Here is a 24460-nt window from a genome sequence, read left to right as displayed (position 1 = left end):
TTTCCTCCTCCCCCCTCTGCCCCAAGATCCCCTGGAGTGGCTGCTCTGTCCCTTTGTGTTTTGCAGAAACCCCTTTTTCCAGGCTGGAGCTTCAGGCTGTGGTGGTGATTCCTCTGTGATCCCCCAAAAGCTGGGGAAAACATGGAAAGAAAGGAATTAATAACAGATTCAACAAGAAGCAGCAATTTTTTTTTTCCAGAAAAAAAAGCTGAGGCAGATAGACCTTGGCTGCTCAGCAGTGAGGGAGTGGCTGCTGGATTGAGGACATGGAATTTTGTCCAAGATGAGCCTCTGGAGCTGATGGATGCAGGCAGCAGAGCCTACAGGTGATGGGTTTTAGGCTGTGCAGGGTCTGTGTCGTGCCAGGTTCCTCAGCTCAGTCCCTCCAGAGCAGGAGGGTTTGAGCACTCCTGGAAATGTCACACAGCCTCCACGTGCCTCCTCCATCTGTTTTTGATGTGTTTGGGCTCTACCTGAGCAAGCAAAAGAAATGAAAATTCACCTCCACCCCCCAAATTTCCCATTTTTACTATCCCAGAGCACAGGAATTGTTGTATCCTAGACTGACTAGGAGAGACTGACAGATGTGATCCCTGCTAATGGTCATAGGCTCCTGGAATGGTTTGGGTTGGAAAGGGCCTTCAAAACCATCTTGTTCCAATTCTCTTCCACGGGCCCAGGTTGCTCAGAATACACAAAATGGCTCAGGAAAGGTGTTTATTTTTATTTCATTAACTTGCTGCTGGTGGGTGCCAGGAGGGAGGGCCCCACCCCTGCTGGCCAGTGTTGCAATCCATGAATTGCTCCACACAGACCAAAGTATGGAGGGGGTAGAAAACACAACCCCAACCCTGAGTTCAAGCTGTTCCTGCTGCTGACAGGGAGCTGCTCATGTCAGGTCAGTTCATCTTTGGTTTGCTGCTTGTAAATCTGCCGGGGTTTTTCTGGGGAAATTCTGGGTCACAGATGTACCTTGTCTGCTCCGTGACATGAAATCACCGGGGTTACATAAACAATAGCACATGACAAGGTATGGCTGTACCAGATGTCTGCTGCCCTGGAGTGCTCAGCAGGAAATTTCAGCCAAGTGCCAGGGATATTTCAAGGTTTGGGTGTTGCTAGACAAGTGTTCGGGATCAGAGAGTCCCAGAATTATTTGGGTTGGGAGGGAACTGAAAGTTCATCCAGCCCCACCCCCTTGCGGGCAGGGACACCTTCCCCTATCCCAGGGTGCTCCAAGCCCCGTCCAGCGTGGCCTTGCTTACTGATGTCATTGCTTTAGAAGCAAAGCTGGGCTGGTTTTTGAGCAGAGAATTTTCCTTTCCGCAAGAGGTCGAAGGCATGCTCACGTCTGTTTGCTAGGGCTTCCTTTTGCCTTTAGTTCTCCTTAAACTACAAACAAATCCACTTAGAAGAGTTTAATAGTGCTCATTTCCTTTGGAGCATCCCTCAGTTCCTGTGTTCTGTGCAGAATGAAATTATGATGTACAAGCCCTAGCTGAAAACTGCATCTGAGCAAGGCACAGCTCATCAGTTGTTCAGGGCCACAGTCTGGCTTGGTCCGGAGTCTGTTTGCATGGGAACAGCCAAAAATAGATGGGTGACAACAACAAAAATGGCTTTAGCAGTCGGTGGCACTGCTGGGAGCCAGCAGTTTGGAGCCAACAGTGGCACAAACCAGAGCTTGGGATGCTGATGCATCATCCCACCAGGATCCAGCTCCTGGGATCCCTCTGGTTACCCGCCCACACTCAGCTGGGTGTTCCACTGGCCCAGGGATGCTCCTCAGGATTTTGGAGGCTCGGTATGGAAGTGCTGTGCCACCCGTCCTCCTCCAGGCTGCAGCGCGGGCTGTGCCAGCCCCTAACGCGGTGACCTTGGAAGGAACGCACCTTTCCCCGGAGTGACACAGAGATCTCGGTGTCAGGCACCGCTTCCCGAACCCATCCATGGCCGCGCAGCCCAGCCCAGCGGGATGCGCCGGGATGAGAGGGATCCCCGCCAGAACGCAGGGACAGCAGCCCGGAGAAGGGAATGGTGTGGAGGCAGCACTTTTAGCTCGCTAAGGGCTCGCAGCAGCCGGCGCTGGGGCAGCGCGGAGCCGCTCGGCCGAACTCCCCCATCGCACGCCGCTCCTGCCGGGCGCCGCGTCCTCCCCGCCCGCTTCCGGCGGCTGCGGGGGGGCGGCCGCGCTCCCGGCCCGCCCTTCCCCTCCTCTCGGGGCGGCCGGAGCCTCGCCGCGCCCTCCCTCTGTCCCTCCATCCCTCCTCCATCCCTCCTCCATCCCTCCCTCCTCCCTCCCTGCCTCCCTCCCTGCCTCCCGCGGCGCCGGAGCCGCTGCCCGCCCGGCTCGCCCATGAGCCTGCTGGGGAGCTACCGGAAAAAGCCGGGCAGTGACGGCTATGAATCCTTGCAGCTCGTGGACAGCGGCGCTGAGCGCGGCGGGGCCGGCGCGGGGCCGGCGGGGCCGGGCCGGAGCCCCGGGCGGCAGCAGCAGCAGCCGCAGCCCCGCGCCGACGGCGGCAGCACCATGGACAGCTCAGGTACGGCGGGGCGGGGGCGGCCGCGCACCGGGAGGGCTCGGTGGCCCCGGGGCGGGTGCCCGGGGACAATAGCGGCCCTTTGTCCAGGCGCGCCGGGATGGAGGGAGCCAGCGCCGCAGACTCCTCGGTGCTGGCTCCTCATTCCCCCCCCCTGCAAGAGATGAAGCGTGTGCATGAGGTAAAATGGATGGAGCGCTCTGGGATCTTTCCCCCGAGTGACTGAATTCCCAGAATTGTCCTGAGTTTTTTTGTTTCCCCGCCCTCTCCTCTAAAAGGCGCTCATCAAAGTGAGTTGGATTAATTCTGATGGATGATGCGCTGCATGCACCATTTTTTTTTAATCAGGGAGTAAGGGACCAGATGGTCTTTATGGCTGGTAATGGGATAGAGAGCTCTTCACCTCGGAAGGTTCAAATTTGCCTGGATAACCAGGAATGGAGAGTGCCCATGTGATGGCTTTGAAGGGATCCCTCGGAAGGGACTGGCTCTGGTTCTGGTTCCTTACCTGTGCCCATCCCCAGGAACATCCACAGCCTTTGCAGGGAACTTCTGAAGCCCAGACCGGTGCAGGGAAACACCCTGGGTGTTTCTGAGGGACCACATTTATGTCCACCCATTATAGCAGGGTGGTCTTGCAGCATGGAATCACAGAATCATGGAATGGTTTGGGTTGGGAAGGACCTGAAAGATCATTTTGTCACAACCCCCAGCCACGGGCAGGGACACCTCCCACTGTCCCAGGCTGCTCCAACCCGGCCTCAGACACTTCCAGGGATCCAGGGGCAGCCACAGCTCATCTGGGCACCCTGTACCAGGGCCTGCCCACCCTCACAGAGAAGAATTTCTTCTGTAAATCTGACCTAAATTTCCCCTCTTTCAGTTTGAACCCTTTACTCCTTGACCTATCACTGTAATTCCCAGTGAAAACACCTGCACTGTTCCATGAAAGACAGGGCTGGGCCACAGGCACTCCACAAGCACTTCAGACACAGCATCTTTTTTTTAACCTGGTAACCTCTTCTTGAGGGGAAAGAAACCCTAATGAGCCATGGCTGGGCTTGGGCAGGGAGAGCCCTATATCTGATTTTATCTCCCCATTTTCTCTGATGTAATAAGAGTCATAAAATCCTGGAATGGTTTGGGTTGAAGGGACCTTAAATCCCATCCAGTGCCACCCCTGCCATGGGCAGGGACACTTTCCACTGTCCCAGGGTGCTCCAGCCCTGCCCAACCTTCTTGAACACTTTCAGTCATGTTTTCCTCTTTCCCTTTGCCATCTGAATTTCCTTCCAAGATCTCTTTTAGGCTTGTGTTTGTTGGTTTTTTGGTTTTTTTTTAATAACTTTTTTTTTACTCCCGAACTTCAGAAACATCTTTGAATTTGCTGCTACAACATCTCTGCTGCAATTGCCTGTAATCACAGGCTGTGCCAACAGCTCCTTACTCACAGTAGGCTGCTGTGTTAGAGTGATTTGGGTTCTTACAGCTGCTGGGATGGTGAGATGCTGCAGGCAGGGTAATATCTATTATCAAGGCCATTATCTGGATGAAATTCCTGGAAGTGCAGGGACCAGAGGCATCGGTGTAGTGGGAGGTGGTGGTGACACCCAGGCAGGTGTGGGCAGGTGCTGGGGCTCCTCTCGAGCCTCATCCTGGGCTATAATTTGAGTGCAGCTCCATTTGGGTTTCTGGTTTTGCTGAGCAAAAAAAAAGTGCTCATGGACAGGCAGACAATACCTTTATTTACAGGTTTTCTGCAATATTCAGCCATTTCCACTCTGCAGCTGCTCTGGTTCTAGCCCAGAGCATTAAATTGTATTAATGGCCTCTACCAATTTCCAGGATGTTCTTCCCAAATGCATGGGCTGGATCAAGGGCTGGCTCTGGGATTTGGGAGTTGATTTTTTAGGGATCTGTCTTAGCCAGAGTTTGCTTCTTTCAATTTGCTCTCACTGCCTAATTTTTACAGGTGCTCTCAACAACACACCTGGCACTTGAGCAGCAAAAACCTCAGGCCTTAATGTGGCCCTTGAAATCTATTTATAGGATATATATATATATATATATTTTTTAAATAACCTCTTTATTTAATAAGGACTTTTTGGTGGTTGTTCCAAAACCTTCACATGAAATTAAAAGAATTTCTGTCAACTGTGATGCTCTGTTGCAAACCTGAACTCCACACTTGTATCTCTCTTGTTCATCTGAGCACTTCAGGCTGATAAATTCCTAATTTCTCCCAGCTCACTGCAAAGCCATTTTTCTTTGCCAACTATGAAATTACAGCAGCTTAAAGAATCAAATCCACCCCTCAGGTGTGCTTGTGATTCCGAGTGATTTGGTAATTGAAGTTGCTCCCAAACTGAGGACGTGATTTATCTTTCACGCAGTCTGCAGATGGATAACTGGGGACAAGGATTAGGGAGCAGTGTAATACACAGACAGGAAAATAAAGTGGTTGGGATTTTGGCTTAATCGGAGCAAGGAAAAAACCACCACCCACCTGCATGTGGGTGGTTTGTTTTTTTCTAATAAAGAAAATATTTATAATATAAGTGTTTAAGAGTCCTCCCAATGATGCCAAAGTTGAAACTCCCAAGGTGGGCAGTGGTTGAGCATAATTCAGTTGGGAAAAGAGACTTGAATTCCTCAGGAAGGAGAAGGGTGGGATAAATTCTATCTCAGGGAAGGGAATGTGCTGCTGGGTTTTGGTGGGGCAGGGGAATCTCCACTCTGTGTTATTCGGTGTCAGACCCTGAAGGTGAAATCCTTGAGGTGCCCTGGCCATATCCAAGCTCGTTATGTCCTTCCTTCTTTTCTTTCATGGTGTTAAATGATGGTTTCCTGTGGGGCGGAGCAGCTGCTGTTTGCAGTCGAGGAGGGGAACAGTCTGGACTGACAGCCCAGTGTCACCAGCACTGGGGGACACTGGGGCACTGGTTTGTCTGTCTGGCAGGGTGATTGCAGTGCTGCAGCTGAGCAGAGAATCACGGAATCATTAATGCTGGAAAAGTTCTCTCAGGTCATCGAGTCCCACCATGTCCAGAACTGCCAAGGCTGCCACTGCCCCATGTCCCCAGGTGCCACATCCACACAGCTTTGAAATCCTTCTGGGGATGGGGACTCCCAACACTGTCCTGGGCAGCCGTGCCAGGGATGGAAAACCCTCTCAAAACCCTTTCTAGGAAGAAATTTTCCCCAAATAGCCAATCTAAACCTCTCCTGTGCAGCTTAAGGCCATGTCCTCTCCTCCTGTCCCTGTTCCCTGCGAGCAGAGCCCGACCCCCCCGGCTGCCCCCTCCTGTCAGGGACTTGTGCAGAGCCACAAGGTCCCCCCTGAGCCTCCTTTGCTCCAGCCTGAGCCCCTTTCCCAGCTCCCTCAGCCTCTCCTGGGGCTCCAGCCCTTTCCCAGCTCCCTCAGCCTCTCCTGGGGTTCCAGCCCCTTCCCCAGCTCCGTTCCCTGCCCTGGACACACTCCAGCCCCTCAATGTCCTTGTCAGCAGGGGCCCAAAACTGACCCCAGGACTGGGGGACTGGGACAGGCACTGCCCTGCTCCTGCTGCCACATCTCTGGGTGCAGGTAAAGACCATTTCCAATGAAGTTAAAAAGCTGAACAGTCAAACCTTTATCTTCTTTCCCTTCACATAGAATTTCCTCTGCACCTGGGCATAGGAAAATGCTCTTTGCTCTGTGGAATATTTGTGTATGGGTTACTCGTGAGCAATTCTAGACAGGTGAGGATTTGTGCTGAAGGCAAAGCACTGGCAATTCTGGGGCAAATTGCTGCTGGTTTCACTAACGGGGCTGTGCTTGCTGTCACCAACTCCCCTGAGCTGAGGAACTGAGCTCCTGTTTGGTTTTTCTATTAATTTCCTTAAACTAATGCAAGGTATTAGATCTTTGAGCATCCTCTCCTAATGCAGATTTGCAGCCTCATAAACACCTCCTTGCAAGGAAAATAATCAGTGGTTGCAGCTTTGCTCTAACTCCCAAGTGCTTCTGATTATTGGCTTAATATTTTTTTTTCGGGCTGGTGTTGCTCAGAGTGAAAAGGGAAAAGAAGCAAAAGCCAGGAAGCAGAAGCACAGGGTTCCTGCTGGAGGGCAGGAGCTCCTCATGGATGGCAGGGAGCTGGCACTGAGGGGCTCCAAGGGGCTCTCTGAATCCTGACATAAAATCCTGGAATGATTTGGGTTGGAAGGACCTTAAAGCTCATCCAGTTCCACCCAATGCCACGGGCAGGTACAGCTTCCACTATCCCACGATGTTCCAGACCCATCCAGCCTGGTCTTGGGCACTGCCAGGGATCCAGGGGCAGCCCCAGCTGCTCTGGGCACCCTGTGCCAGCCCCTCCCCACCCTCCCAGGGAACAAGTCCTTCCCAATCTCCCATCCCTCCCTGCCCTCTGGCAGTGGGAAGCCATTCCCTGGGTCCTGTCCCTCCATGCCTTGTCCCCAGTCCCTCTGCAGCTCTCCTGGAGCCCCTTCAGGCCCTGCCAGGGGCTCTGAGCTCTCCCTGGAGCCTTCTCCTCTCCAGGTGAGCACCCCCAGCTCTGCCAGCCTGGCTCCAGAGCAGAGGGGCTCCAGCCCTGCAGCAGCTCCAGGGCCTCCTCTGGACCATCCCTCTGGGAGTACAAGCTCAGCGATGGGGGATCTGGCCTGGGAAATTCTATGGAATGATGCAGTAGCAGGATCTCACAACTCCAATGGGATCTCTGTTCCTGTTAACAGCCAGTTCCTCTTGCAAGTGCCCTGGATTGGGGTGGAGGTCTGAGGGTGGAGGGAACAGAGGTTCAAAGAGAGACCTGAGCTGAACCTCACAGGACACAAAACACCGCGAGTTCAAAAACCAGATCCCAAGAAGAGCATCTACGCAGAGCTGCTTTTGTCTCTTTCTTTTTAACGTGCTGCAAGTGCTCACAAGATGAGAACCAGGCAGTGAAGAAGCCAATTTATTTGGGTTTTTGCTGTGGCATTCAATTCTGCTTTCTTAGCAGCTGGCTGAGCATTGAAAGAAGAGGTTCTAGGAAATAAGATATAAAAGTAACAGCAAGGATAGATGTTAGGAAAACCCTTTCTGTGCTATTCTGTGGTGTTTATAATCTAGATAAGATAGAAAAGAGCTTTTAAACAGTTGGGGCATAGACTTGCTTGTGCTCTGCGCTTCCTGGGGTGGAGTAACCACGAAGGAAAAGTGTCTGAAAGAAATTGCAAGTGGTGAAATTGAGATTTCTTGAACTGTTTTACACTTGCAAACATAATGCCTTGTGCTCTGGTGATTCCTTTTGACTGAGTCAGAAGAGAGACATCTCCATGTCACTGGCACGGGGACAAAGGCCCGGGCTGACAATGTTGTCTTGTGTTCCCTGCTCGCTTCGTTTTCAAACGGGGAGGTTCGGTTTAATGACTCTTTTGTTTGGTTGGTGTGTTTTGGACACTTGAATGATTTGGTGTTGGCAGGAGTCTTGTCTTTTTTTAGTTGTTTTGACAGGGAGGAGAAGCAGAGAGAATGTCGATCAACTTCAAAGACAGATTTTGTGCTCTGTGCTGGTGGCTCAGTGTCGGGCCTTGCCTGCATCCTGCTCACTGTAGGATGAGTTTCGTGAGGGGAAACTTTTAACAAATTAAATAAATCTGGCAGGTACTGGGTAGTAATTCCCCTCCTCCCCTCTCAATATTACTATTCTGGTAAAAAACAGAGTAAAACCCCCCTTTTGTGGAAATCCTCCACACTGACGGTGCAAGCAGCATTCCTTAGTTTCCATTTCTCAAGCAAAAGCACAAATACCTTAATTCTTCAACTTTCCAAGAAGTTTACATTTAAGCAGCCTCAAACAAACCTTTGGATAAAAAGCCTTGGGCTCAGGCAATGTTAGTTCTGGAATTTAATCACAGCAAAGCACAAAAAGAGGTTCTTGAGCTTCTCTACCCTAAAGTTTGCTGCCGGAGGCTCCGAGTGCTTCCCGCAGGAGGTCAGGGACTCTCTGCTGCCCAAGAGCAGCACAGAATCATGGAATTGCTCAGCTTGGAAACGCCCTCTCAGACCATCCAGTCCAACCGTACCCCACCACTGGCCCATGTCCCCCAGTGCCACATCCACAGGGATTTTAAACCCCTCCAGGGATGGGGACTGCGCCACTGCCCTGGGCGTCTGTGCCAGGGCTGGAGAGCCCTTTCTGTGAAGACATTTTCCCAATATCCAAGCTACACCTCCCCTGTTTTGAGGCAGTTTCCATCTCTTCCAGGCAAAAGGCCTGGATGGAGCAGTACCAGTTAAGTGCTGGAAAGCTGCAGTAGAAAACCCCAAACAACAACCTCATGAGCAACAACCCCTTGCTCAGCTGAATAAATTATTGAAGATGTCTCGATGCCAGGGATGCTTCTGTGCCTCATGATTGCCTGATTAGGAGAGAAATATTCTGGCTTTACCCTTTGGATGAGGGTTTGGAGTGACAGGAGAAGGGGGAATATCTTCCCAGTGCCAGAGGGCAGGGCTGGATGGGATATTGGGCAGGAATTGTTCCCTGGGAGGGTGGGGAGGCCCTGGCACAGGGTGCCCAGAGCAGCTGGGGCTGCCCCTGGATCCCTGGCAGTGTCCCAGGATGGGGCTTGGAGCAGCCTGGGACAGTGGAAGTGTCAGGATGAGGGAAACCTGGGCTTGGGGGTCTCAGCAATGGTTTTATCAAATGATCAAAGCCTGTTCTGCTGCTGAGGTCCTGAAGTTCTGCTCTGCATGTGTCTTGCAGCTTGTTTTTATGGAATTACTCTTTAAGATATCTGTGCCCAGCCTTGTAGGGAACCTAACTCTAGCAGGAATCTGGGACAGTGGAGGAGGAGGGGACAGATGGGACTGGTAGCAAAAAATTAGGTAAAAAACTCAGTGTTTAGGGTCTGTGTGAGTCTGAGGAACTTCCCAAATAATTTCAGTAGGTTCTTTTCCTGTGAATGCCCCTTTATCACTGTTTGAGTTGTCTCTGCTGGTGGTGATTTCTCTCCCAAACCACCACCCAGTGATTACTAAAAAGTTGATGTGACTCTGACACTTGGGCTATGTCTGATACGAGACAGGATGCAAGTGTCTGTAACAGCATTGATGGTTTAGTCTTGGTTTAAATATGGTAAAGCTCAGCTCTCCAGAAGAAAAATATGTGCTGGAAGGAAGGTTTGGGCTTCAGGGTGTGAGACTGTGCCCTTAAAACATAACTAGAACCAGAGAATCACAGATAATTTGGGTTGGGAAGGATTTTAAAGCCCGTCTCAATCCAGCCCCTGCTGTGGGCAGGGAACATTCTACGATCCCAGGTTGTTCCAAGCCCAGCTGGCAGATGAAGCCCTCGGATCTCTCCACTATTGATTATCACTGGATGCAGAGGAGCCACTGCCCAGAGATTTGCTTTTGAAAGCTCCTGCCACCCCTCCCCTGGACAGGGAAGGTTAAACTCCTCTTTGCAATCCTCTGAAGGATGGAATGTGGGGAACAGCAGGAGCTGGGAATGCAGAGCGTACCTAGGGACGTGGATTCCCTGCTCTGCCTGGGTAATTTTGCACCCAGCACCCCTCCATCCATGATACGCCCTTTAAAGGATGCTCCAACCCTGTTGTTGCAGGAATTCCTGCACCGGGGCTGCTCCTGCTGCCATGCAGACCCTTCCATGCCGAGGGAAAGCGTTGAAGTGTGCTCTGGAGTTGTAGCAGCCTGGCTTGTCTCCCTGAGCGCTGGTGGGAAAGCACGTCCCACACGAGGCAGGCTTTGCTGGGAGAGCTGGGTGTGGGAGGAACGTGAGCTGTGCTGCTCCTCCGCTGGCTGCTGGGGGGGAGAGGCACAAACAGGAGCTGTTTTTGCTGAGTGTTCCTTAAAAACAATCCAGGCCTTGTTGCTGAAGCCACAACAACAGCGGCTCCACTTTGTTCAGAGCAGGGAACTTTAAAAGGGCCGTTTCTGCCAAGGCACAGGGCAGCCTCCACCTTTATCTTAGGGGATAAAACAAGCAAAAAACCCTTTTTTCCCCCCAAAAAATACTTTGAGGGGAGGAAGAAGGCTGCAGCAAGCAAATAAAACCGTCTAGAAATGTGGAATTTGGGACACAAACACAGTTTTTCCTCATTGTAGTGCCTGACTCTTGTGGTACTACTGGAAGAGAATTCAGAGGGGTATTTAATACTCCCAAAGGTCTTTTTTGGGAAGGTGGGAGATGAAGCTTTAATGCTTTCCTACGTGGAATGGGGAGCTGGAATGAGATGGTCTTTCAGATCCCAAACCATTCTGTGATTCCAGGATGAGAAACAGGGAGTATTTAGCTCTTTCCTCACTCCATCCCTAATGAAAGCACAGGCAGCAGCTTCCTGAGCAAAAAAAAATCTCATTTGACATTGAAGATTCTGTTACACATAATCTGGGCAGACTGAGGGAAACCTGCTTCCTTTTGTATGGTTTCATGTCTGCTTTTTGTCTGCCCTTCCCTGGCAAAAAGGGTCTGTTCCCTCCTCCTAAGTAACCTGGGAAAGGCAGCACTTCTCTGCTGATCCTCAATTTCCAGGCGTCTTCCTTTCACCTCCCCTCTCTCAGGCTCAGAGTTGCTTCATCAGCATAAATATTCAGACTGACAGAGCCTTAAATGCCTTTTAAATGTCAGCTGGTTTCCCCCTGGGCTCTCTGGAGAGCTGGAATCCAGGCCCTGTGGTTGGGAGGGTTTGTGGCTTTCCTGGGGGGGCTGCTCAGGGACCTCCCCAGGCAGACGAGGCCTCTAACGTGCAGATTTTGCAGGGAAAGCTTCCAAATCTGGAATTTGTCGCTGGTTCCAACAGCGAGCACCTCTCTCAGCTGGTGGCAGGGTTTGAGCGTCTGTTGCTGGTCACTCTGGGAGACCTCTGGCTGCAGGTGGTGGCTGCTGGTGCCGAAATTTCCCCATCACTTGAGGTCACGCCTGTTCCATTCACCCATTTCTGGCTCCAACCCCCAAAATTTAAAGCAGGATTGGTCTAAATGTCTTTGTTTTTGAGAATAAGCACAATCACTGCTCGTGGCACTGCAGGGTGCAGGAGGAGGGGGTATTTCCCTCCTGGGTATGTGGGTTTTTCCCTCTCCCTGGGCAGGAATGAGTTTCCTGGCCTGGCTAATCCAGACGTGGATGGCTTTGCCACCCTCAGCTGCTCCTGTACAGAGCACATCCCTCTGCACTCCCCTGGACCAGTGTTCTCTTCGAAAGCTCTCTCTGCCTTGGGAGAAGTTCTCCTCCTGCACATCCTTCTCCTGATCCTCTGTAAAATTAGCACGTAAGTGCTTTAATTAAGATTTCTACTCTCTCCTGCTCCCATCATGTCAGCAGGGGCTCCTTCAGCTGAAATCCCAGTGCTGAGGGTGGACCAAGACAAGAATGCTCCTTCCTGACACATGTCAGTTTTGTAAGGAGGTGCAGCAGGTTGTTGCTGTGTTTGCTGACTGCTGGAGGTTCATTCTGAACTGTCCCTGTGTTCAGAATAGTCCAGCCTGGCCTTGGGCACTGCCAGGGATCCAGGGGCAGCCACAGCTGCTCTGGGCACCCTGTGCCAGGGCCTGCCCACCCTCCCAGCCAGGAATTCCTTCCCAATCTCCCATCCATCCCTGCCCTCTGGCAGTGGATGCCTTTTCTTCATCATCCATCCTTTCTGATTCTCTGCTTTAGGGGACATAGGAGACTTGGAATTGACTCCTGCTGCTTCTCTTAGAAATACAGTGAAAGTCTTGTTCTCTCTGTTTCTCCTCTTCTCTGCGCTTCTGAAATGTTCAGATTGATTTCTAAAGATTTTAGGTTTTCCATACTGTCAGAGCCCTTCTGTTGCTCTCCTGCAGCATTTCCAGCTGTAAGAATTTGCCCAGTGCTGTTGAACCTCTGATCCTTTGTCCTCCTTTCCCTGCTCCAAGCTACCGCGTTTCTGCCTTCCTTTCCTTTAAAAGCTGACCTGCAGAACTGAGAGCCCCTTTTGAACATCTCCTCCTTCCACCCCTGGCTCTTCCAGCACAGAATAACATGAAAACAAACTTTTTGAGGGGACATGAAACACTGATTCCACACTTGGAAGTCAACAAGCTTCTTTGATTTTTTTCCTTTCTCTCTTTTTTTTTAAATCATACTCAAGCAAGTTTGGCAAAAGAAATATTCCTGTGCCTCGAGGAGGCACCTTCTGTTCTGAAGCTGGCAGAGGGAGTGTAGAGGAGAGGTTGCCTCTAATTTTACCAGTCTAGGACCTGGATCATGTGGATCGTGACCACACCAGGGCAGCATCACTTTCCCAGTGGAATCTCCAGTTTAAAGGTTTATGGATAGCTCCCTATGGGTGAGGCTGCCTGAGAGTGGGAGGTGCATTTGCAGTAAAACTAGCATTTTATCATCGAATTGTAGAACAGTTTGGGTTGGACAAACTTCAGTCAAGAGACAGCTGGGAGGACTGCCCTGAAGGATGTCCCATGGAGTAGGGAGAGTCTTTTTCTCACCCCTGAGGAGGTGGTTGTTGGTTGTGATAAGAAAATCAGCTGCTTTGGGCTGGGTTGGAGGTGAGGGAGCTTAGAAGCATAGAATGGCTTTGGTTGGAAGTGACCTTAAAGACCACAGAATCCCAGAATTAATTAGGTTGGAAAAGCCCTCCCAGACCATTGAGCCCAAGCTGTGCCCCATCCCCACCTGGTCACTCAGGAAGACCTGAACACCTCCAGGGGTGGGGACTCCACCTCCCTGGGCAGTTCCAAGGCCTGACCACCCTTTCCATGAAGAAATTCCTGCTGATGTCCACCCTGCACCTCCCCTGGCCCAGCCTGAGGCCGTTCCCTCTCCTCCTGTCCCTGTTCCCTGCCAGCAGAGCCCGACCCCCCCGGCTGCCCCCTCCTGTCAGGGACTTGTGCAGAGCCACAAGGTCCCCCCTGCTCCAGGCTGAGCCCCTTTCCCAGCTCCCTCAGCCTCTCCTGGGGCTCCAGCCCCTTCCCAGCTCCCTCAGCCTCTCCTGGGGCTCCAGCTCCTCTGCCAGCCCTATTCTCTTCCATGGACATGCTCCAGCACCTCAATGTCCTTCTTGGAGTGGTGATCCCACAACTGGACATAGCCCTCGAGGTGAGGGCCCAGCAGAGGGGAAGAATCCCTTCCCTGCTCCTGCTGCCACACAATTCCTGCCATGGGCCTCTTGGCCACCTGGGCACACCTGGCTCATGTTCAGACCACCCAGTTCCAACCCCCAGCTTAGATCTTGTACCGTGTTATCCTCACTGTGCTGAGACTGAACATTCAACCTACACACAGTGCTGACAGTTCTGAGCCCAGCTGGCAGGAATGAGCCAGCCCTCATCCCTGGAAAATCATGGCTTTGAGAAGGAAAACCACTTTCCCCCGTGCTTGACATGCAGCAGAGCACAGGAATGTGTTTGGTGTGGACGGAGCAGAGGGATTGTCCGGGATTTGTTCCCAACAAGTGACACTGGCTTTGGTTTTGCTGTGCTTGAAGGTGCCTCGTCACCAGACATGGAGTCCAGCTATGGGGGAGGCCTGCTGGACATGGTGAAAGGAGGAGCAGGGAGGCTCTTCAGCAATCTGAAGGATAACCTGAAGGATACCCTGAAGGACACCTCCTCCAAGGTCATGCAGTCTGTTGCCAGGTACAGTACACCTGAAGCAGGAAAATCCAGGAGCTGCAGAGTGCTGGTGCCACTGAACCAGCACAGCACAACTCCCAGGGAATGAGGAAGGAGGGGAAAATCCCAAATGAGTTCTTTGGTTCTGTCTCATAATTGGGGTTTGGCCTCAAGGAAGAGGGAAAACTCAAGTAAAACAATCTAAGCTTCATAGTGAGCATCAGCATCCCAAAATCTGGAAAATACCTGGGAAAGTGGAGCACCTGGTCTCCAATTCCTGGAGGATTCCCTGTGGGGTCCTTCTAGTTAACCACCACTTGAATATTTTGTCACTGAAACCTGGCTGGTGTTGATGCCTCTCTTTGCTGTGCAAGGATGTTCCCAGCCCTAAATCCACCTTGGAATGGAAGAAAGGCTGAGGTGACTTTGCTTTGGGGACTCTCCTGGCGTTGTCCCCCGTGCCCACCTCCGAGGGATAGGGATCTACAAGAAATTAAGGAAATGTAATGCATGCAAGACCCCAGAGAGTTTGAGGGATCTGCAAAGTGCAAACTGCAGGAGATTTCTCCTGGAAACTGGCACTGAAAATTAATGACAAAAGGGAAAAGGGACTTTCCTTGCAGGTTTTGCATGCAGTTAATTGCATGTGGAGAGAGGGAGGCTGGGTCACTGTCTGCATCTTAAGAATTCATTTGAAGATGATTTTTCCTTGTGTGAAAAGTAGACTTTTCTGGGAAAACACTCTTAATGTGCTGCTAAAGTGCCTAAATTCTGTCTCCTGCTTTGTCTCCTTTTAGTTACACCAAGGGAGAGCTGGATATTTCCTACATTACCTCAAGGATCATAGGTAAGCCCTGCTCCATGGGGAAATACAACCTGTAGTATCCCATAATTCCATAAACACACACTCATCCTGGCCTCTCCTTGCTTTCCCAGTGATGTCTTTTCCTGCTGAAGGCGTGGAGCTGGGATTCAGGAATCACATTGAGGATGTCAGGACGTTCCTGGACTCCAGGCACCCCGACCACTACACCGTGTTCAACTTGTCACCCAAATATTATCGCAGTGCCAAGTTCCACAACAGGGTGAGTGCCTTCCATGGGGGAAAATTCCTTAGGAAAGGGGGCACCAGCTCCTGTTGTATCCAGAATTTAAGGTGATTTAGGAGTTATAGGTGTTTTTAAGCTGCTGGGGTGGGTTTGGGGTTTTAGCTGTGACCACAGGGATTAAAGAGCTGGAAAGTTCAGGGATCATGTTCATGTGAGGAGCCTGGCAGAGTGAAGGGCATTGCACTGAGCGGGCTGCAGAGAAATAAAGAATAAAACAGTGTTGGAGCTGCTCCTACAGCGTTAGAGCTGCTGCAGAGAAACAATAAAATGAAAGGCCTTTGGAAGAAATTGCCAACAGGAGAAGGGAGATTATTTCCTTGCAGTTGGGCCCTAATCAGGCAGGAGCCCTCAGCAGGCAGAGCACGGGATGGAAATGGGATCTGAGGGACATTTTGGCTCTTGTGACTTTAAAAAGCCACCTCCACTGCCTGGCCCAGTTTCCCTCTCCAAAATCGGAGCAGCATCAGGAGCACTGTGAGGCTCTGCTTCATTAATGGCTTTCAGAGGAAATCTCTATGAAATGCTGCTGCTGAAATGCAAGATTAGATTTAATCTTTCTGAAAACTTCCTGTTCTTTCCCTCTCCCACAAGGGAGTGATGTGTTTGGTGCCTTCTTTAAAAAATTTCTCACTTTTTGGTGCCTTCAACCCTAAAGGCAGCAGCAGTTGCCAGGTTTCACCCTCAGTCAGGGTAAATGAATCTAATCTAAGCCTAATTTAATTTTCATTTGAGGTGTAGCTGAATTTATCTTCAGCAATTCTGATCACCAGAAACCACTCACTGATACTTGAAGCAAATTTCTCAGTGGCCATCAGTAACCAGACTTCAAATATGACTCAATGAACAGGGAAGACTAATTAAGAGACATTAGGAGCTCTGAATCTTCAGTCTTGATTGGTTTTGGTGCATCACTGATGCTGTTTGTGGGTGAAAGATTTATCTACTTCTGAAAGCCCAGCATTAAAGGTCTATTGCTGTATGAGCTGGCCATAACTCTTGAACCCCTGGAATTATCTCCCACCCACCCAACACTCAACAGGTGACTTTTAATGTCACTCTCAAAGCAAAACTCGGTGCTTTGGAATCATTGCCTTGACTCACACAGGAAGAAAATAAAATTACCTTTTAATAAAATATTATATTTTCAGCTTATGGGCTGGCAAGTCCTGATTCCAAGTATTTTCCATGAGAATGGAGTGTGAACAACACAATACATGAAGTAATTATGAGGCTGAGCTTTATATATCTTGGAAAAAATACTAAAGGGCTCTCAAGGAGGTGAAATCCCAGTGAGTTTTCTGCTGGGGTGAGGATGTCAGCTGATCTGCACTGAGATACACACTTGCTCTTTGACAGGAAAAGCTTTTGAATTCCTGCTTTCTTTAAAACGTTTTGCTCCTAAGATCAAAGTAGGTCACTCTGCTGCGTGGTGGCACAGGAGGGAGGTGAATTCATGTCCTGCTGCGCCATTTCCTGCCTAGACCTAGCTGAGTGGGTCACCAAGCCCCAGGTGCCCAGTCTGTCGAGGAGGAGTGGGGACTGGCAGGATGGGGAGGCACTGGGAAAGGTTCTCCAGAGAAGCTGTGGCTGCCCCATCCCTGGAAGTGTCCAAGGATGGAGCTGGGAGCACCCTGGGGTAGTGGAAGGTGGCAGGGTGTGAGCAAGATGATCTTTAAGGTCCCTTCCAACCCAAGCCAGTGACTCTGCACAGAGACCTGGCTGTGCTCTGCTGTCCCCTCTGTGTCCCCAAGAGGAGAGGCGAGCAGAGCTCCCACCGGCCTGAGGAAGTGAGAGCAGTTTCAAAACACAGAACTCAAATCTAACATTAAACAAACCCAAACTTCAAAGCCTCTCACGGGTCACATTCCTGGCAGTTGCTGCCCTGCTGCTAAACTGAAACAAGTGCTGAGTGCTTATTCCCAGAGCTGGAGAATTCCAGTTGCTTTTCCCTAAGGTTGCCTGTGCTGAGTGCTGGTGAGGTTCTGTTTGATACAAACACCAAGCACACATTTAATTTCCTAATTGCAAACCATCAGGCAGATGTGTAATTAGAGGCAATGTAAATATGTAATTATGGACTGTTGGGAAATGTGTATTATTTACTAGAGAAGTGATAATGGCTTTTCCAGATGCTTGGTAGGGAGGTCTGCTCAGAAGATTGTCAGGGGAAGGGTCACTGGATGAATTCTAACAGGGAAAATCAAGGTTTCAACAGAAGGAATGAAACAAACTCTGGAGACAGGAGAAGGTAGAGAGGGTAAATAGGGAATGGCTGTTCCCTGCTCTCTGAACTTTGAGCACCGTTTGATTTGTTGGCCCCTACAACTCAACATTTGCTCACCAGGGGCACAGCAGGATATTCTGGAGACCAAAACTTTCCTAGGTCTGAAATGCAATCAGACAAATACCTAATTTGATGTGGGATTAGAAGGAGCCTCCCCAACAATGAGCAGAGGATGGATGGCTGGGTTAGGCAGTGCTGCCAGCCTGGCCTGGCCCTGCATCCCATGGGAGCCTTTGGGATCCTTGTTTGACGTGACACAGCCTGGCAGGGCTCTGATTGGAATGTGGGTGCCTGTTTCTGCTCCAAGATGTTGTGCAGGTGTCAGACAGGACCTTAAGTGCAAGTTTCATAAAAGCTGGAGCATTTCCTTCCTCTGAGAGATGGAACAGTTATGGGGATCAAGAACATCTGGGCAAATCATCTCCTTCGTTCCCTGTTCCCATTAAGCAGCAGCCAAATGTCAGCTGAGAGAGAGAGAGAACCAATCCTTCAGCAGAGGACAAGCCTCAGGACATTTCTCCTTTAAATTTCTTCTGTCCAGAAATGCCTTAAAAAAAGAGATATTTCAATTAAAACCAGATGAAAGGGAGATGTCTGTCGAGGGCTATTTGATGTGCTGCTTGGGGCTGTGCTGGAGAGAAGTGGGCTGACTCAGAACCAGCACACTGAGGAATAGGAACCAGACATACTTGAGGATTTGTGGGGTTTCAGCTCTAAGGAGCCATTCGTTTTTCTGCCTCATATATTAACATACTTACTCAGATAGGATTATTATTTTTTTTTTGAACAGAACTTTCCCTTTCATCAGTTTAATATCTGTCACATAGGGCTTGGAAATCCTGTGCCGCAGAAGGATTCAGAACAACAGAGGCTCAGTGCCCTGTGCAAATCAGAGCAGTTTTTAGGGACACGTTGTACAAAGGCTTTAGAAATCAATGTGAGTCTGGAGTGTTAGAAAAGAGCCACTCCAGATAATCTGACGTGAAATGTAAATTTTGAAAATCGTGCAGGCAGGGACAACACATCAGCCCGATGTTACTCCATTGAGAAAGCTTTTTTGTCTGCCTCCTCGTAACTCATGCGAGTCACGGCGCGGAGTTACGCACGAGGACAGGTGGAGTAGGTTTCCAGCATGTAACTCCGGGTTGTAAAGGATGAGTAGGTTTCTTGGCAGGGAGAATTTGTAGAGCAGGCCTTGCTCAGCGCTCCTCCAAAGCCGGTTTTGTCTCTGGTGCTGTTCCTGCAGGTGTCTGAGTGTAGCTGGCCCGTCCGGCAGGCGCCCAGCCTGCACAACCTCTATGCTGTCTGCAAGAACATGCACAACTGGCTGCAGCAGAACCCCAAAAACGTCTGTGTCATCCACTGCATGGTGAGTGCACCCCACAGCAACCAGCCTGGGGGCTGAGGAGTCCCAGGTCACACTGCACGTGGAGGGTCTGGAGTCTGTGTGCGAGGATGGGGACAATTCCTGAAAGGGGAGGGGTGGCATGGAATGGACCCAGAGAGAGGGACATCATCACCCACAGCTAAGCTGGAAGAGCTGGCACGGAATGAGAAGCAGGAATGCAAAGCAAGAGAGGTCAGAGTTATTCTCTAGGAGAGGTGATGAGTAACAGAAGAGTTGTCAGCCTGCTGTGACTTGCCCAGGTTGCCCAGAGCAGCTGTGGCTGCCCCTGGATCCCTGGAAGTGTCCAAGGCAGGGGTGGACAGGGCTTGGAGCACCCTGGGACAGTGGAAGGTGTCCATGCCCGTGGCAGGGGGTGGCACTGGATGGGCTTTAAGGTTCTCCCAACCCAAACCAGTCTGGGATTCTGGGATTTGCATTTTACTCTAAGTAGTCACAGGAGAAAACACAGCCTTTAGACTGAAGGGGGGATGGAAATTGGGCAGAAAACACAGAATTGGGAATTGTGTTGAACTGTGAAACGGAGATTATTGAAGTCTCCTGCCATCAGGAGCCGTCAGGCCTGGCTGAAGGAGCCCAGCTGCCTCTGCTCCTCTCTCCAGCACAGCTGAACTGGGAACCCCTCACAGGGATTATTCAGCACTGGGCAATGCTGGGCGGTGTGAGGGTGGTGTGATCCTGGATCACTCCTCATTTACTCCATCCAACCTTTCACATTGACAGCAATGCCCAAAAGCAGAGCTCTGCTTTGCTCCTGGAGCCTAAATTAAAGCAGGAAGCTGTCAGCCCTGATCAGCAGAAACTGGGAGGAGTGGAGGAAATGACCAATCCCAAATTGCACAGAGCTCCCTTATGAGTCTGGCATTTCTGCCTTGCACAGCACAGCCAGCGGCTCTGGGACATAAATTCCCTTCAAACAGAGAGGAGGATGCACTTGATGCCTCCAGTCCTGGAAATCTAACTCAAAAATCCAATTCCTTTGCTGTCCTTTGAGCAATGGATATCAGGATAATGAGATAAAGGACAGGGAGTAATTTCCAACACTTTCTAACAAGGCTGCAGAAACCCACTTATTTTATATGAACCTGAGAGATCTTGTCAGAAACAATTGGCAGAGGCTAAGCTAGGAAAAAGTAAACAGCCTGCTCGTGTCAGCAGGTTCTTGGGGTCTGGATCAGCTCCTGTACAGAAAACCCTACAGAAAGTGGCTGGAATGCCTAAAAGGTGCCTGAAATGAACAACTGCAAGGAGCAAGGTGGTGAGGCCCTGAGGAGTTGTGGATTCCCCATCACTGGAAGTGTTCAAGGGGGCTTGGAGCAGCCTGGGATAGTGGAAGGTGTCCCTGTCCATGGCAGGGGTGGGACTGGCTGGGCTTTAAGGTCCCTTCCAACCCCACCCATTCCATGATTCCGTATAACTTTTGTGTGACTCCCTCCCTGGTGGGGCAGTAGCTTTCCTACTTCTTCCTTGGAAATGAGTTTTGAGTTGGGGGATCCTTTGTCCCTCTGACACAGGGAAGATGAGCTGGGTGTTACAGCACTGTGGCAGTACTGAGCAGGTATCCATCCCTGTGCCATGAGTTTCCACACCTGCATTTTGCTGGAAGAGCTGTTTCTTTTTGTTTGGTCCATAACACTCATCACCTTGTATGTTCCCAGGTGTATCAGGAACCCAGGGCACTGGGAACACAGTGATTCTCTGCTCTTTCTGTATTTTTGATCTATCAGTGTGACTCAGCAAACTTTCCCCCACAATCACCTTAAATAAACCCCATCAGGAGCAATCTGTAGGCTGAGGGCTGTGGAAATGTTCGGGTGAGGGAGCCTGGGGCTGGATTTTTTGTTTGTTTATCCATTTCCAGGATAAATTTCTGTTAGAGGACTGCCTGCAGCTGTAGGATGGGTGCACTCTGACCCCTGTGGTCACTTCCAGGCCTACGTTTGAAATAATTATAAAATTACAGCTGGGGAGCAGCCATAAAACACCAACATTTGCAGCCAAAATGTTCTTGTGGGCTCTCCAAACAAGTGTAAACCACCCTCAGCTTTGGCTGCTCCCTGGATATTATCTTAGCTTTGATTGTTCACTGAAGTCCTGGGTGTTGAACAAATGACACAGAACTGAAAATTCCTCATTGTCTTGTGATCTCAATCCTAGTCTTTCTGGATAAGTTATTTTTTGTGATTTCAGGAGGAGTGGAGAGCTAAAATTTAAAGGACGTTTCTGACACACAGTTTTTCCCCTCTTCCCCTTTCCTTGCCAGGACGGCCGTGCAGCCTCAGCAGTTCTGGTCAGTGCAATGTTCTGTTTCTGTCACCTCTTCTCTCATCCTGGCCCTGCTGTGCAGCTGCTGAACACAAAGAGACCTGGAATTGTACTGTGGCCATCTCACAGGAGGTACAGTATCCTGGCTCAACACTCTGAGCTGTGTTCCTCATGCTCAAAGCTGCCCAAAGACCTGCCAGGTGTGTTTTGGCCCCTAGGCTCAGACAGGTGTCCAGATCACACCATGCTCCTCAGAAATAAGTGGAGAAGTGGGGATCAGGTGCTGGAAGAGCTTGTCCAGAGCAGCTGTGAGATTTCTTTCCTTGGAGATTCTTGGCTGGGTATCACCCCCAGCACAAAATCCAGTTCTGAGATCGAGCTGTGAAGCTGCTCCTGCTCTGAGCAGGTGACCTTCAGATCTTCCAGCCTGAATTATTGTGTTATTTGAGATGTCCCTGCTCATTGCAGAGGATTGGATTAGATGACTGCCAAAGGTCCTTCCAACCCAACCATCCCATGCTGAACCCGTGGTTAACAGGGCCTCTCCTGTGTCAGCTGCATCCTTACAGAAGCAGAACTGGAAGTGCACATTCTGTGTCAACTGCAGGGATGTTGGAGCACATGGGAACTCCAGTCCTGGGCCTGGGAAAGAATGGCACTGTCACTGGGTTTTGAGGCTGATTTTGAGTATGAAATGAAAGAAACGGAGACTTCAGTCCTGGTTTCTCTGCTTGCAGGTACATAGGATACATTTGTGACCTAATAGCAGACAAACCTGTCATCCCCCACTGCAAACCACTCACGATCAAGTCAGTCACCCTCAGCCCCGTCCCCTGCTTCAACAAGCAGCGCAACGGCTGCCGGCCCTTCTGCGACATCCTCAGCGGAGAGACCAGGATCCTCACCACTTCCCAGGAGTACGAGAGGATGAAGTGAGTCCCTGGGACCCCCTGCCATCTTTAGGAGCTGGATGCAGCCAGACTTTCACTCTGCTGTGGAGTATCTGTGCTGCAGGCATTGCCAGGCTGCCTGATCAGTGAAGATACTCACTGAAAGTTAGTGCCGAGGGTGGAAATAAATGGCCAGAGGGAATCTGAGGTCAGGAGGTGGGATAACTGCATGGACATCAGGATCTGAGCTGTCAGGAGGTGGGATAACTGCATGGACATCAGGATCTGAGGTTATCAGGAGGTGGGATAACTGCATGGACATCAGGATCTGAGCTGTCAGGAGGTGGGATAACTGCATGGACATCAGGATCTGAGTTATCAGGAGGTGGGATAACTTCATGGACATCAGGATCTGAGGTTATCAGGAGGTGGGATAACTGCACAGACATCAGGATCTGAGCTGTCAGGAGGTGGGATAACTGCATGGACATCAGGATCTGAGCTGTCAGGAGGTGGGATAACTGCATGGACATCAGGATCTGAGCTGTCAGGAGGTGGGATAACTGCATGGACATCAGGATCTGAGTTATCAGGAGGTGGGATAACTTCATGGACATCAGGATCTGAGGTTATCAGGAGGTGGGATAACTGCACAGACATCAGGATCTGAGTTATCAGGAGGTGGGATAACTTCATGGACATCAGGATCTGAGGTTATCAGGAGGTGGGATAACTGCATGGACATCAGGATCTGAGCTGTCAGGAGGTGGGATAACTGCATGGACATCAGGATCTGAGTTATCAGGAGGTGGGATAACTTCATGGACATCAGGATCTGAGTTATCAGGAGGTGGGATAACTGCAGGGACATCAGGATCTGAGGTTATCAGGAGGTGGGATAACTGCACAGACATCAGGATCTGAGCTGTCAGGAGGTGGGATAACTGCATGGACATCAGGATCTGAGCTGTCAGGAGGTGGGATAACTGCACAGACATCAGGATCTGAGGTTGTCAGGAGGTGGGATACCGTCACAGAGATTGTTCAGAGCTGTATTGGTTCCCCCCGTGGAATATTCTTGTTTTAACCAAGCAGAACATTGAATGCTCCTTCTCCTCGCTTGGCCTGAGGGCGGTGAGAGCTTTTATGTGGACATGGGATAGGAGGGACCTTAACCACAGCTTTCCTCCTCTTCCTCTCCAAGAGAATACCGTGTGCAGGAAGGGAAAGTCCTGATCCCACTGGGAGCCACTGTCCATGGAGATGTTGTTGTCTCTGTCTACCACATGAGATCGACCATCGGGGGACGCCTCCAAGCCAAAGTAGGAGCTGGTTTCACTTCTCTTGTGGAGGCAGTGTGGGGAGCTCAGAGCTGGCTAAACATGGAATCTCCAGAATTTCCCTGAGGATGTATTTGAAAATATTCAAGTTGCAGAGTGGGCAGTGAATATTTTCCTCTTCTCCATTAATTTTTTGGTGCTGTTTGCTGTTTCCTAAAGCCTCCACTCCAAGTGAAATGGTTTTATATTTTCTGGGAAACAAACCTGTTGCTCCAATGTATTCAGTGGGAACAGCTTCATTTCATTGCAAAACTGATGAGTAGATCCCAGAAATAAAGAGAAGCAGGGAAAGAAAGGCCTGTTCCTGAAGGCTTTCTGCTGTACAGAGGCTGCAGCAGCAGGGTTTAAGGCAGATGGAAACATTGGGAATATTGAGAAGGAAATACTGCCTGTAGAACAAGCAGAATGAATTAAGTTATGCAGCAGTTAAGTTAGGGTAGACTTAACTAACTCCTGTATTTAAGCCCTTGTTCACTCTGGTGCTCTCTGATTGGTTTTGTTTTTTTCAGATGACCAACACACAAATATTCCAAATTCAATTTCATACTGGATTCATAGCCCTGGGAACAACCACTCTCAAATTCACCAAGTGAGTGATTGAAACTGCACATTAATCAAACCTGATGCATAAAAGCCTGATGAAGGCTGAGGGAGAACAGTCACAGATGAAATATGAAAAGCCTGGATATACTGAAAGCCTTTTTATAGTTTGCCAAAAATATTCTTCCCTTTTAAACTGGACCACTCTTGTCCCCTTTAGGCCTGAGCTGGATGCCTGTGACTCTCCAGACAAATACCCTCAGCTCTTTCATGTTATACTGGACATAGAAATACAGTCTGCAGACAGACAAACTGAATTAACTCCCCCATGGGAGAACTTCACGACAAAAGACATCAATCCCTCCATTCTCTTCTCCTCCCACCAGGAGCACCAGGACACTCTTGCTTTGGCAGGTAAGGGCTGCACAGATGTATTCCCTGTACATGATTTCTTCATGCTGAGCTGGGTTTTGCTTGATCCACGTCTC

The 24460-nt window shown here is 50.2% G+C and overlaps 1 protein-coding gene across 2 annotated transcripts in view; it reads left to right on the top strand.

The window, feature by feature from the left end:
* DNAJC6 (DnaJ heat shock protein family (Hsp40) member C6) overlaps window positions 1-24460 on the top strand; it is a 41755-nt gene that overhangs the window by 6150 nt on the left and 11145 nt on the right. The window contains exons 1-10 of one of the 2 annotated variants that reach the window (XM_039555656.1): window positions 2342-2543; window positions 14013-14163; window positions 14937-14986; window positions 15076-15224; window positions 18779-18901; window positions 21201-21334; window positions 21940-22134; window positions 23297-23414; window positions 23942-24021; window positions 24193-24386. In XM_039555656.1, coding sequence (XP_039411590.1) covers window positions 2357-2543; window positions 14013-14163; window positions 14937-14986; window positions 15076-15224; window positions 18779-18901; window positions 21201-21334; window positions 21940-22134; window positions 23297-23414; window positions 23942-24021; window positions 24193-24386 — 1381 coding nt within the window. In that variant the 5' untranslated portion in view covers window positions 2342-2356. Of the gene's footprint in view, window positions 1-2341; window positions 2544-14012; window positions 14164-14936; window positions 14987-15075; window positions 15225-18778; window positions 18902-21200; window positions 21335-21939; window positions 22135-23296; window positions 23415-23941; window positions 24022-24192; window positions 24387-24460 lie in introns of those variants that run through there. The other variant, XM_039555657.1, reaches the window with a different exon arrangement.

The sequence above is a fragment of the Corvus cornix genome, chromosome 8 (genome assembly GCF_000738735.6).
Source record: "Corvus cornix cornix isolate S_Up_H32 chromosome 8, ASM73873v5, whole genome shotgun sequence".
In the NCBI taxonomy this organism is placed as follows: Eukaryota; Metazoa; Chordata; class Aves; order Passeriformes; family Corvidae; genus Corvus; species Corvus cornix.
Note: the sequence above shows the minus strand (reverse complement) of the source record. Positions and strands in the feature narration are given on the sequence as shown.